The 14295-nt window shown below is 33.1% G+C and overlaps 1 protein-coding gene across 11 annotated transcripts; it reads left to right on the top strand.

The window, feature by feature from the left end:
- Window positions 1-768: 768 nt before the first annotated feature.
- LOC130961042 (7-hydroxymethyl chlorophyll a reductase, chloroplastic) lies at window positions 769-11785 on the top strand. Of its 11 annotated transcripts, none has more exons than XM_057886666.1 (20): window positions 769-925; window positions 1366-1528; window positions 1633-1717; window positions 1798-1882; window positions 3227-3338; window positions 3604-3688; window positions 3787-3828; window positions 4618-4696; window positions 5365-5416; window positions 5515-5577; window positions 5946-6043; window positions 7750-7785; window positions 7869-7930; window positions 8048-8075; window positions 8760-8839; window positions 10583-10652; window positions 10735-10792; window positions 10966-11030; window positions 11116-11210; window positions 11289-11785. In XM_057886666.1, exons 2-20 carry the CDS (start codon window positions 1453-1455, stop codon window positions 11377-11379), a joined length of 1362 nt encoding a protein of 453 aa, XP_057742649.1. In that variant the 5' UTR covers window positions 769-925; window positions 1366-1452; the 3' UTR covers window positions 11380-11785. The 11 variants fall into 11 exon arrangements, with proteins under 11 accessions (XP_057742649.1, XP_057742651.1, XP_057742654.1 ...); XM_057886668.1 differs by having other exon boundaries at window positions 771-925; window positions 1377-1528; XM_057886671.1 differs by having other exon boundaries at window positions 789-925; window positions 1377-1528; window positions 1636-1717.
- The last annotated feature ends 2510 nt before the right edge of the window (window positions 11786-14295 follow it).

The raw sequence follows: 14295 nt of genomic DNA, 5'->3' as shown, positions 1-14295 counted from the left end.
TATATTTTATATCTTCTAGTTTATAACTTTTTTAATTTGGCCTTTTTTTACAGGTTAAGACTAGTACTATTTATGTATCTAATTTTGAATCTTATATATAAAATATTATTGTTATTATTATTATTATTATTATTATTATTATTATGTATGACTAATGATAATTCACTTATCTAATTAAATCTAATATAATATAATTATATTGGATAATATATCTAATGAATAATCGATTTTAATATGATAAATTCTGATTATACCCAACCTTAATTAGTTCGAGTATTAGAGTTGAGAGTGCCATATTAAAAAAAATATAATTTTTATATAATTTTTATTAATTCTAATTTCACCTTAATTGTTATTTTTCTTTTTTTTTCTTAATATAATTTTTTTAGTATTATATATATATATATATATATATATTTTAATTTTTTTTAGTTTTGTCTTATAAATTTAATTCTAATCGAACATTGATTATTTGAATCGATCCAATTTAAATTTAATAATCGGTTCGAGTTGGATCACAAAAAAAATTCAACTCAAACCGATTAAAATTAGTAGATTCGAATATCAAATTTACTAAAATCCAACGCATTCAACCCGAATACATCTCTGAGAATAAATACAAGACATCTTGGGCCTGAGACTAAATTACAGATGCGCCACAATAATTAAATATATGTGTTACATTTTTAAAACATAAAAAATAAAAATAATTTTTTATTTAAAAATTAAGAGGATAATTAAAATATAATTTAAGATAAAAAAGTCCAGGACCGCAAGTTAACTAGTGAGTGAGTGCCTGAGAGTGACAGTGAGCTTCTCCTCGCCCCTCGGCCCTGCCTCCGTTGTGCTTCTTCGAGATTTCGTTCCTAGACGCTTCTCCTTCTAACGCGTCTTCTCCGTTCTCATTCTGTGTTCTCCCTTCTAGGTTTGGATACAAATTTATCATCCTCGTTTTCTTCTTCTTCATATTCTTTTGAATAGTAATGCTTTGTTAGTTTTCCTGTTGTTATTTGCGTTAATTTCCTTCTCTTTCTTCTCCGGCGCCATCAACTTGGCGGTTACTCCTTCGCCTCTCTTCTCCCCTCACCCTCAGGTACTCTCTAAAGCTTTGTTTCTCTCTTCATTTCTGCTCCCTGAATCGCTTCCTTTTTTTTTTCTTCCTCCAACTTGCTATAACTGTTCCAGCCGGTTGAAGTGGCAAAATTTAATTGGTCTTTCCTGAAATCAATCTCATTTCATATATCTTTTTCAATGCAAATTTCAGTTTGAAAATAATTCATTTACTGATACTCTACGCGGGCACCACCGCCACGCTCTAGTTAGAAAAGAGAGAAATATGATTGTTGATTCCACATCATTCATAAGTTGTGGTGCAGAGAACAACCACCTTTATCGTGGCTTTGAGTTTAAACTTTAGAGTGTCAAACTTAGCTTCAGACTTTGAGCTTAGCAATGACTTCCTTCATTGGCAAGCTCTCCTCACTTCCCCTCTCTCTCCCCCTCTCCATTCGTTCTTCTTCATCCAAAGGTACCATCGCAACACTACTCCCTTTCCCTTTCGCCCTTCTCTTCTAAACTCTCTACTTTTTAATTTTTATTATCTTTTGTTTTATTTTTGGGGATAATGGAAAGAAGATGTGACACTCAGAGAGGACTGGAGGAAAAGGTCAAGGCCCATTGCACCAGGTGGCACTTACCCAGCGAAAGATCATTGCAGGTAATGATATATACTTGGTGTTTCTCATTTGAAGAAAAAGATATTCTGTTTTGTTAATTTGTTCCCTTTCTTGAAAACAGTAGTTGCGGCTTGTGTGACACATATTATATTGCACATGTCAAGAATGCATGCGCTTTCTTGGGAGATGGAATGTCTAGGATTGAAGTAACTTGCTCTCTTACTTCCTCTCCTTAACTTGTTACTATTCATGTATCTATGACTCTTGCTTTACCTCATCCATTTGATTCAAAATTTCAATTTATGTATGTACTAGTATTTTCTGATGCTACTAAATCACAAATACATTTTTAACCCTCTTGATACTTGGCCCTTTTCTCATTATTACAAGATTGGATAGAAAAGGTTGTCAACTTAGGTTGACAAAAATGGTTAGGTTCTAGCACTTAATTGGTAGATCCCATGGTCTGTATGAAAATTAGAGGTAATCTAGTTAGCAGAATATAGTAGAAACTTTCTTTTTTTTGAAGCCTGAAACTACTCCGACAAAACCAAAGATTTGTTTCTACTTTGCCCGCCATGTTCATAACCAAGTTCTTCTTTTGTCGCTAAATTGTGCTGCATAGTCTTATCACATCACCTATTTGGTTCCTGAGTAGAAATAACAATTTTCCTCCATTTGGATGGCTACTTGGTTCGAATTTTGATGCATAAGTATTCTATTGAAAGGGAGGACCACCGGTTTGGCACCTAAAAAGTGAAAATGTTGACAAACCAGTTGCTAAATGATGTTTTATTAGTTTGTAATAGCCTAATGATGAATTCTATTTTCACTAATGAGATTTGTTAATGTTAACAAAAAGCAAAGCTGTTGTAGGGAATGATTTGTTAGCAACTTGATTTTTTATAGACTATGTTTCAGTGTGTTGATCGTTTTGGGACAGAATTTGTCAGCAGAAATGCACAATAATCATTGGCGTATCTTGAGAGAATATAATATCTTTTCTATTGGAGCGAAATTGTCTGTGTTGTGAACTTCTGGAAACCAAATTGTCAGTTCCCTTATTCAAGTTGTCCAAACTGAAAGATTTCTAATGATTAACCACTTCGATTGTATGCGTCATGAATGCCATTAGTAAGCGTAATTTGGTTACGGACTTATGGTACAACTAATTAAATACTTGGTTAACATAAATAGAAGTGATATGATAGAGAGAATGGTGTCTAGTCATTTGTGTAATTGTGAGCGTTTGGTTTGAGAGGTATCTTAAAATTCTGTCATTGTAATTCATCAACAAACAGTAATTTCTAATTCTAGCAGTAAAACCCTATGCATCCACTTTTTATTGTTGCATGAATCTCAATGAATCCAGTCACAAATTAAAATGAATTCTTCAATGTTGTGCACTTCTTAATTTTATCATTTAAAATTTGATTAGTCAAGTTCACATTTTTCATTTGCATAATTGAACATCGGAAAAAAAGAAATACCTTGATTAGTGTGCTTCTGTCTAGAAACTACAAAGATGGCATAATTGTTTTCCATTTCAGAGATTGGAACCTGTTGTTCATGGTAGAGGGAGAAAAACTGATACCTTAGATGAAACCTACTTAGGGGTCCATGAGGAGCTGTTATATGCTCGAAAACTTAACCCTGTGGAAGGTACTTTTTTCCAGAGTTGAAAATGGTAAATTCCATATGCTTCTACCATATTATATTTGGATTGTAACTATTAGTGTATGTCTTGTGCTTTAAGTATTTTTTTCTCAGTCTTTTTCTAATTTCTTTTTTAAATACTCATATATGGGTAGGGCCTCTGAATCATCATTTCTTCCCTTTTGATTTTTGGGTTTTCTAATGTTACTTCTGATTTCAATCCAAAACTTTAGTGGCTATATTATACTTGTCAAATTTATTCTTATGATAGGAGCTCAATGGACTGGGATAGTGACAACCATTGCAATAGAAATGCTTAAATCAGGCATGGTTGAAGCCGTCATTTGTGTACAGAGGTATTGGAAAGAACTTGCAAGTTTTTAGATGGGATGCAAGATGCGGCTGTCTGTTAAAGCTGACCTTGTTTCTTGTGTTAATTATGTTTACTTCATAGTGATCCTGATGACAGATTCACTCCAAGACCTGTTTTAGCAAGGTTTGCTTCATGGCATTCTGGTTGAAATTTTTCCAGAAATATTTCCAGAAATATGCAAAAGCTGAAGAAATTGTACCATTTCGTGATACCCTGTTATGTTAACATGTCACATAGCACTTTGCGAAATGGGCCTTTTTTGTGAAATAGGTCCTATTTTGCAATAGCGGGTTGCGAATGAGAGATTCCCACCTTCCCCGCAATTCAAAAATGGGCCATTTCACATGGGGGAGTTGTGGTTTGGGGATAACTTTTGTTGAAGCCAAATGAACATATCATTGAAAATGCACTGGGCTTGCAAAATCAGTGCAAATTTTGTTTCCCACCCAGTCTTGGTGAAAATGTCAGACTCGTGATAAAAGTTAGCTTCAATGATGTAAGGCTCCTGTTGTGCTCTAATAATGGAGTGAATTGAGTAAAGAATCTTGAGGAGTTTAAAGCTGTTAAGTTAGTTAATAAAGGAATTGCTGGCTAACTAAAGTATGTAAAGCCCCTTCTACCCCTTCCAACTCATTTTTCATCTCGTTGTTGCGAAATTGCCAATTTCTGTGCAAAAGAAAAAAGCATCTCATACTCCGCGCCCCCCCCGCCCCCCCCAACACCAAAAAAAAAAAAAAAACGAAATTGTGAAATGGGACCTCTTACATTGTGCAAAGTGCCATGTAATATTTTAACGCAGCAGGGTATTGTAAAATGATATCTGTTGTGTAGTTGCGCAAGTTCTCCAGCTTTTGGGGATATTTAATTCTTATATTTATTTTTTATATTTAATTGTTTCTTTACCAAATTCAGGACACCAGATGAGGTGTTGGCTGCTAAAGGTGTCAAGCCAACATTATCACCTAACCTCAATACCCTTGCTCTTGTTGAGGTGCTTGTGAAGTTACTTTTTGTTTTTCAATAGTTGCACATAGCAGCATATTCTCTGTACAAATTTAACTGTTCAAACATTTTGAGAAGTTTTCTCGCTATGAAAGAATGTTCATTTGAATATCAAGTTCACCATATTCATGGGAATTTCTTGCTAAGGTTTGAAATATGTTCATATAATGACAAAACATTTCTGAGTTATCCCTCAGTTCTCTTGGCTTGGTGATTGTGATGTCAAATTCATTCAGTGATGTTTTATGTTTACTAGACTAGTCATCCATGTCCACATTGATGGTTTATCTGTTATTCACATTTTTCTTCATTTGGTGCTTTTCTTAAAGCAGATGACCATTCAACTCTATTATTTGCTTTGAACTAGATACTTTTGACAATTTATTTGTTTCTATCTATTACATGTGAGAAAGTTCTATTAGCAAATTATGGATATGAAGAGGTTACATGCATACTAAAGAAACAATAGGCTCCATGAAGTCCAATAGATCATTTACCTAAACTCTTTCTTTGATATGAAACCTACAAGGGAAGACAATTCTTCAATTGGCTGTGATGTTAATTTATACTCTTTGTTTTAGTTTTTGATTTCAATTGCCATAAGAACATTTGGAAGTATTGTTGCTATGTGTTGATTTTAATTTTCATTTATGACAGGCTGCAGGTGTCAAACGTCTTCTTTTCTGTGGTGTAGGCTGCCAGGTGCAAGGTATGACTGCTACAAAGATGTCTTTCATTTTTTTTAGTTTTTATCATTTTCTCTATTGTGACTTGTAATGTAATGCAGATTAATTTCTTCAATTGCAGCATTAAGATCGGTTGAGCACCACTTGAATTTGGATAAGCTCTATGTTTTAGGCACGAATTGTGGTATGCTAGTGGTTTTATTTTATTTTGAATTATTTCAATCCATGACTAATCAAGGAATATAAGAATAATCTACAAACCTACTGTTCATTCGTATCATTAGAAGAGGTATTGTGACAAGTAGGGAATCAGTTTAGAGCAATAAATATAGTAGCACTCTACTCAACTACTTTCAATAAATACAACACCTAAACTGCTAGCCATGGTATAAACACAATCTATTTCAAGTTTTCAGCATAACAAAACATGAATTATTATGAATTATAAAGTTGGTAATAATCAATTGCTAAATGGATATTTGTTTACGTTTTGAACATATTTACACTAGTCCTTCTGGAATTTGGACTGATACAGAAATTCATATTCAATAGTGGACAACGGAACTAGAGGAGGACTAGATAAGTTTCTAAAGGCTGCAAGTGAAACACCTGAAACCGTTCTCCATTATGAGTTCATGCAAGATTACAAGGTTTTCTGCTATAAAACTCTATAATTTAGTTTATTACATTTACAAGTTTCTTAGTGTTTTTATTATCTTGTAAAATGTTGATAAAAGATTGTGGTTTCTTGATTCAATGGGTCTATATACCTGTAAATCTTATTTTCAGTCTCTAGCCAATCCTCCATTATAGCACCTTCTCTTAATAGAATTAATACCAATGACAATTTACAAATGAGAAGACCACATAAGGTCATTTCTCCAAATGTGTGTTACGTGTTGGGGAGATTCAGAACTGGTCTCACATTTGTTCTTACGCTGCCCTATGGCTGATTCTTTGTGGAATTCTGTCCGGTATTTATTGAGTCTTTGGTATGCCCAGCATCACTAGATCAGTTTCTTTAATGAGGTTTACAGGCTTTGGGGAAAGAAAGAGGCAAAATCTTTGCGGCATTGTGCAATATATGCCGCTATTTGGAGTATTTTGTTAGCGCACAATCTATGATCTTTTAGTGATATAGTTTCAGGAAAAGTTGATGTCTGAAATAGAATTAGACATTTAGCATCTATATATGACGTAAAGCATATTTTTTTTTTCATAGGACTTTCCCTTTCAGACATGATGAGACATTGGAAAGATACTGTTCATTGAATTTTGTGGTGTTTTGTATATTTCTTTTGGCTTGGGAGGATATCTTTTCATTGACTTCATTGTATTGTTTAATGAAATTCTTTCTTTTGTTATCAAAAAATAAATAAATAAAAATTTTCTCCTGTAAAATGTAAATACGTAGTTTAAAATTATAGCACCAAATGGGTTTCTTTAGAATTATAATTGGGAATGATGTAAACTATTTTGTAGATGCATATTACTCTGGTTACCGGTACCTCACTTTAGTTATGAGTTATGACAACAACAAAACAACAGCAGTGCCTTATGCTACTAGTTATGAGTTATGACACTATTGATAAAATATTATGAAAAGAAGGATATAAATGGCTTGTTTATAGGCATGGTTCATGATAAGACAGACATTATTTGATCCATGTAACCTAACAAACTAGGTTTTGTGGGTCTGGAAGTTTATGCGCAAGGCAATGCTGCCAATGGTACTTGGAAATATCAAAAGTGATACACATGTTCGATTTCTTTACATAGGAGTTCAAGGGTATCGCCTAGTTTTAGTTTTGTCAATCAAATGTGTGAACATTAATAAAGTAAGCTGGTGTAATCTAGAGAGGCAGCAGGTAGTTAGAGTAGCAGAGCCAGCTAGGATGGCACAGCTGTAGTTAGTTACAGCTGTCATAACTAACTTAAGCATGTAAGAGTTATCATGCCTTTTGTACTAGCTTATACCATAAGTGTCTTCTCATTGTATATAGGCACAAATCTGGTGCTAAGCTTAGTAATAATACAGGTTACACTGTTTAGTTCATTATCTCTTCTTTCTGAACTCTCTAAATTCTCTCTTCTTTATTAAACATTGATTCAAGTTACAATCTCAACTTTGAATTTTTGTGATATGCTTTCATTGCATTTGTGAGTATGTGAGTCTTGTGCACAATATTAAGATTCCTACCCTGAGTCATGGTGCAATATTAAGGTCATGTAAGTTGGCCCTCAAGACCCTAACTGGCAGGGTTGGGACCCTTGCACAGATGATTTCTTCATTTTATTTGCAGATCCTATATCCTGGTCCTTGGTCAAATTCTGACACACTTCAAACTTCTTGCAGGTTCACTTGAAGCATCTGGATGGTCACATTGAAGAGGTAAACAACCATTCCTCGTATTTATTTGGTCATGATTTTACAAGCAATTGGCTTCATTCTGTTTCCCTGTTTTAACTTAACAGGTTCCGTATTTCTGTCTACCAGCAAATGACTTGGTTGATGTTATTGCCCCATCTTGCTATAGGTTATCTGTTCTTTTACTTTGTATAATGTGACATATCAAATTTATATACAATTTAGAATTTACAGTTTCTTATACTTCGTTTTATGTTGTTTCATGCTTTCTTCGATTTTCCGGCAGTTGTTTTGACTATACAAATGCTTTAGCTGTAAGTCCTTGTCTATTCTTATCTTTTTAGCATGCATATTTTTTTTTATCTCATTTTACCTTTGAAGGTTTTGTAAGTGGTTGCTTCCTAAAGTACACGTGAATTTGTCTGCACTATACTAACTGTTCCATTATGTTCTTTCACATTAGTAATTTAATCACTTATGATGCTGAACGAGTTCTAACTTTCCTGTTGGCTACACTATGTCAAATCTGGAATTAAGATCGAGTGTTCAAAATTCATCACTTCTCTTGATACTAGGAAATTCTGTAAGCACGGAATTGTATTTTATGTGGTTACCAGCCCCTTTATTATTGAAATTTGATCTATGATTATCTATTATTTGAGAGAGTAGTAGTATATGGTATCTATTATTTACATTTAATTATACTTTGCGATAGATAACAAGATCACTTGTTGCATTAGTTCACTCTATGCTTGAATGCCTATGTATAATTTTTTTAATATATATATAGTTTAAATAACTTGATTATAATAACCGAATTATTTTACTTGACACTGTTTGACAATATATTTTGGAGATTTCACCTTCAATTTGCTCCATTATTCTGTCCATAATTGAACCATCTTCTTTAGTGGATAGATTGGATGTGAAATTTTCATGTTAAGAAATTATCTTTATTTTTCCTGATCTAGTTTCACATTGAATAAAATAATTTTCAGGATTTAGTAGTTGGATATATGGGTGTCCCAAAGTATTCTGGAATTAGCATGACACAACATCCACAATATGTTACAGTCAGGTAACTCCAATAAAAAGTCAAAGTCCTTTCCTTTGCACTTTGACTTTGTTCGGTAAATGCTCCTTAAATATTGTTTAAAGTGGAAGGAAAGGTTTAGATTCTGTGTGTCTTAGCTACATAGTGGAATCTGTGCAGAATTATGAATATGAACAATTTTTTATCGTATTGTAATGAATCCTATGAGATTTGAACTGATCCTATAATATCCTAATTGATTTATTCACATATCTATTATAATATATTAAAGGAGAGTCCAAAGTAGTGTTATAGTGAATGAATGATATATAAACTTCTATGTTTCATGTAAAATTGTCATGTCATCTATAGCTTTTATTTTGTCCCAGAAGTTTTTTTATTTGCATCAAATATACCCCCGACAGCTAAATTTTTAAAAAATTTAAGACGAATCTAACAATAATACATGAGAATTATGTTTGATTTGCTTGTGTTGAAAGTTGTTCTTATGTAATTGTTGTTGAATTGGTTCTAAATTTTTTTGAAAAATTAGCTGCTAGGGATATATTTGATGCAAATAAAAAATTTCTGGGACAAAATTGAAACAAAATTAAACTTAAGGGTATTTTTGAAACTTTTACCAAACTTCAGGGACAAAAAATTATACTTTACCCAATTTTATTTTATGAAAATCTATCTATCTATCTATCTATCTATCTATCTATCTATCTATCTATCTATCTATCTATCTATCTATCTAGTATAAAAAGAAAAACCAAATAATGATACAATGAACACTTGACATATTAGATAATTTCTAATATTGCCACATAAACTCTTTAGAGAAATTGTCATTTTATAGCCTTTTAATCATCATATTATTTTTTAATCTTATAGGTAGTATTTAGATATACCTTTTAATCTCTTTTTACTCTTTTTTTCTAGGTTATTTTATACCTTTAATAGTAATGTTATTTTTCTTGAATAGATATAAATTGGTTAATAAAACCTAATTTATTTTCTCTTTTTATTCTCTCTTATATTCATGTTTACCATAACATTTATTTCACACCTTTTTTTATCTCCTCTCATATACCTCTCACTCTTTATCCTCTATTATTCCTAATGTTTTGCACAATTATTTGAAAAATTTGGTTGATGATCACGGTTTTTTATTTGCTCACTATATGGTGGATGATGAACTCCTAAAATACTATAATGTATGAAATTCTTACAATATTTTTAAGTTTTCTTTTGCTGTTTTTGATCTAATTGTATTTATCAATTATATATTGTCTTTATCAATTATATATTACCTTTTTTCAATAATTTACATTTTTGATATTATTTAGTTATAATAATAATGTTGCAAAAGCATGATGTCATGATTGATAGATGTTATTTTCAATTATTGAAACATTATGTTCATATTTACATTATATCTAATAGTTTCATTCTTGCACTATAATATTCAAGTTTCTTAAATATACGTATTAAGTGATGAACTCTTTCAAATACTAGAATAGTTAATATTAATTTCTTAATAGTGATGAACTCTTTTACAATTTTATTTAGATTTAATATTCATTTTTACAATTTCTTTATTAAATAGTTTCTTACGTATAAAAATTAATTAATTTTAGTTTTACGCAATGTGCGGATTTAAATCTAGTTCTAATAGTTATTATCACAAGTATGTATTGTGTTGAGATTACGGATTGCAGTGTTCATCCAAGGGTGTTTTGTAAGGCCAATTCTAATCTGCAGTTTGCTCTTCAAAAATGACAGGAATGAACGAGGTAGAGAAATGCTGCGGCTTGTAGAGAACTTATTAGAGATTCGTCCAACAACTAGTGCTGTAAATTATCAGCTGCATTCCATTTAAAAATATTAACTTCACTATTTGACAAGGAGGAATATGACTTTGCTTTCTGAATCAGGGAGATCGTAGACCATTTGTTATGGAGACTGTTAAGGCTGACGATAATGCTAAGTTAGGTATGCATAACTCGCATTTCGTCTTCATTTTGGCCCTTGACATTTGTGACATGTTTATTATTCTGAACCTAATGGTTGCATGCATAGTATCTCTTATTTCTTTTGCCTAGCATCGAAGCTTATGAGATTTCAATCTTGATTGCCTTTATATTTGTAATTCCTGATTTGAGCAGGAAGAGGTCCTTCTCAGCCGGCTCCCAAATTCATTGGAAACTTGCTCGCTTTTATACTAAACTTGGTAAAATTCCTAGCAATTTATCCATTTATATAAACTGTTTATGAACACAAGAGATGCTGACATTTTGGCTCTGGCTTGTGTTAAGATTGGTCCAAAGGGTCTGGAATTTGCACGCTATTCACTTGATTACCATACCATCCGCAACTATCTGCATGTAAATCGAATGTGGGGAAAAGAAAGGTAAGAACAGGAATTGTCGATAATTCTAACTTTCATTTGAAGTGCAGTTTTTCATATTCTCAATATAAATGCATGCAGAGCTGACAGGCATATGCCTGGATATGCAAAGAAAATTGTGGATCTGTACAACCAAAATGGTCAAATTGAGGAGATGCTTGGCAACAAGTGATTCTAAACGATTTATATATATGTTCGATTCAGTGGCATAAATACTTCCAAAGGTGCACTGATCATAAGTTTTCCTTAATTTGGACCAAGGATGAGCACATTATACTGTCACACCCATACCAAATTGCAGATTCAAAAGTGACTTGGTCTAGATGGTTAGTAACTAGTAAGTGTTGAATAATATGGCAAAAATTAATGTGGGTCTAGCATAGATTGTTCAATAAATGTGAAAGACGTGATACTCAAACTTTCCGATGACAACAATTCTTATTTTTGAGCCATGGTTCATCTTTATAATTGTCATTAGTAAAATGTAGGATGAATTTGCTGTATTTTGTTGCTTTGTGGCATATTATTGAAGCACAATTAACACTTTACCAGAATTCTCCAAATTAGATTTGCATTTAGCTCCTTTATATTGCACAAGATGGTAAAGTGAAGGATTAGGTATCATTAGATAAACCATTTGTGTTGTATGGAACTCGCTAAATAACCTAATGTTGCTTGAATCTTTTTTTGGTTCTCACGGTATTCTTCAGTTCAGCAGGTTAAGGATTAATCCGTTGGGAATTGGAGCTTCATTTAAGAGTTTGCTGTTAGCCAATGAATTATTGCATGTACAAGGCACAATTTGAATCTATGACACCTGCTTAAGCGGATTAATGAACTAATCACTAGATCAACCTGAGTTTATTAATGGTGCTTGAATCTTCTACACTTATCAACATTGGTCCTTGCTAGTTTCCTTTTTTGGAAAATAAACCGCTCAACTCCTGCAGCCCTTCGGCATAGCCATCGAGTTGTGAGGAGCATGTCAACCGTAGTGTCTTACTGGCTAGGCCATCAAGACACTAAAGTTGGATGAAGGACAAAACTTTATAAAAAGTATTACTTTAGTTTCTAACGTTTGGGTTAAGTCTTAATTTTATTAACATTTGAGATGTTCTATTTTTATTTCATATGTTTTATTGCGTTCTATTTTAATCTAGTCAAAATTAAGATTTTCTTCTAAAAGTATTTTTTTTCCTAAATTGTTATTTTTTTCCTCTTATTATTCTGTCACTTTTGTTTTTAAATCACTATAATAGTCAATGATAATTACAATTACGAGTTTAATCTCTACCTGAAAAAAATATAATGGAGGAAAATGTATTTTTAGAAGAAAAATTTAATTGACTCAATGAGGCAAAATAGGACGTAATAAAATATTTGAGATAAAAATAAAATGTTTCAAATTTTAAGGACGAAATAAAATTTAGCAAAAACATTAAAGGCTAAAATAATATTTTACTCAATGTCTAGTCTCATTGGTAGGGGTGGCAAACGGGCCTAAACCCGCTGGGTCGGCCCGCGTAACCCGCCAAAAAAGGCGGGCTGGGCTGGAAAATCGGGACCGCCAAATAGAAAAAGCCCGCCTAACCCGCACCGCTTAAACCGCGGGTTTTGGCGGGCTTTGGCGGGGCGGGGCGGGCTTCTCTGCCGGGCTAAAGTTTTTATTAGTGAGGGGGTATTTTTGCAATTTTTTTGCCAATACCTAACTTCCCCCAACCTAACTTACAAGAGCATGAAGATAAAAATTGAGTGTTTTGAATTATGTTTATGTTATTTTGGAGACAATATTTATAATTATGTTTTGGATTATATTTATTTTGCTTTGGAGAGAATATTTATACTTATATTTTGAATGAAAATTTGGTTTATAATTATATTTATTAGATATTTATAATTACAAAGACTTTAATGTTTGTGAATATAAAAATATAATTTTTTATGCCATTAGAAATTATAAATTTATTAATATAGTTGTGAAATTATATATATTACTTAGTAGTTAATAGTAAAAAAAAAAGAGGAGCTTTGGCGGGCTTAGCCCGCCAGCCCGCCAGCCCGCTGTTAGGCAGGGCGGGCTAGGATTCTAGGACCGCCTCACTAGGCGGGGCGGGGCGGGTCAGCCCGCCAAAGGGCGGGCTTCTGGCGGGGCGGGCTTCCCCGCTTGCCACCCCTACTCATTGGAGTGGTTTGTATTGGGATTCCAATTTGGTGGGATATCATTGTTTGGGTATTATTTTAGAGAAATGATGTTTCACCGACAAAATACTACTTTTGCCAACTGCCAACTACGATACGCATACAGATGCTAATATACAATGTTCGATTTGCCTTTTGTAGTGGGGATTGAAGTAACCCATGCCTATGCCCTTAGATTGAAACTAACATGTTTTCTCTCTGTTATTTTTCTCACTCAATCGTCACATCATTCTTCTAATGCAAATTAAAAAGTTCTTACTATTAACCGACGAAGTTAATCCCTTTCAAATCACGAAAACTAATCCCTTTTGCTTAATACGAGTCTCGTAGACAGTTACTGGAGTTTGGTTTGACTTCCTCGTTGTCGCATTACTTTGGTGTCGCCGGTGAAGTATCCACGGGGCTTGCTGTGATGTTGTCCACAGGCTGTGAGAGAAGTTTATTGAGGGATTTCACGGGCCGTCAAATTCTCTTTGTTGGTGTCATCGGTGAAGTGTCCACAGGACTTGCTGTGACGCTGTCCACAGCCCGCGAGGAAAGTTCATTCGAGGGATTACATGGGCTGTGAAATTTGGGTTTGTCATCTACACGGGCTGTGCAAGCACTGCTATTGGAAGATTGTTGGTGTTAGTGCAGTGTTAAAGTTTCAATTTTTGGCATATACATTTAAATTTTCGCTTTAGTAAGTTTGTATCCATGTATGTTGTGTTAGTTTCTTTGAAAATTATACTTGTGTTTTAGTAGTTCTGAGTGAAGTAGTGAGATTAATGGTTAATAAATAGTGAGCTATAGTTAAATCCCAATTTCAGTTAATATTGAAGTTATGCTTTAATTTCTATAACTTTTCCTAGTTTTCTATGTTGAGAGATAAATGTTGGTACATGTGTTG

This window comes from Arachis stenosperma, chromosome 2 (genome assembly GCF_014773155.1).
Source record: "Arachis stenosperma cultivar V10309 chromosome 2, arast.V10309.gnm1.PFL2, whole genome shotgun sequence".
NCBI lineage: Eukaryota > Viridiplantae > Streptophyta > Magnoliopsida > Fabales > Fabaceae > Arachis > Arachis stenosperma.
The sequence above is the reverse complement of the archived record's forward strand: the minus strand, read 5'-3'. Positions and strand labels throughout refer to the sequence as shown.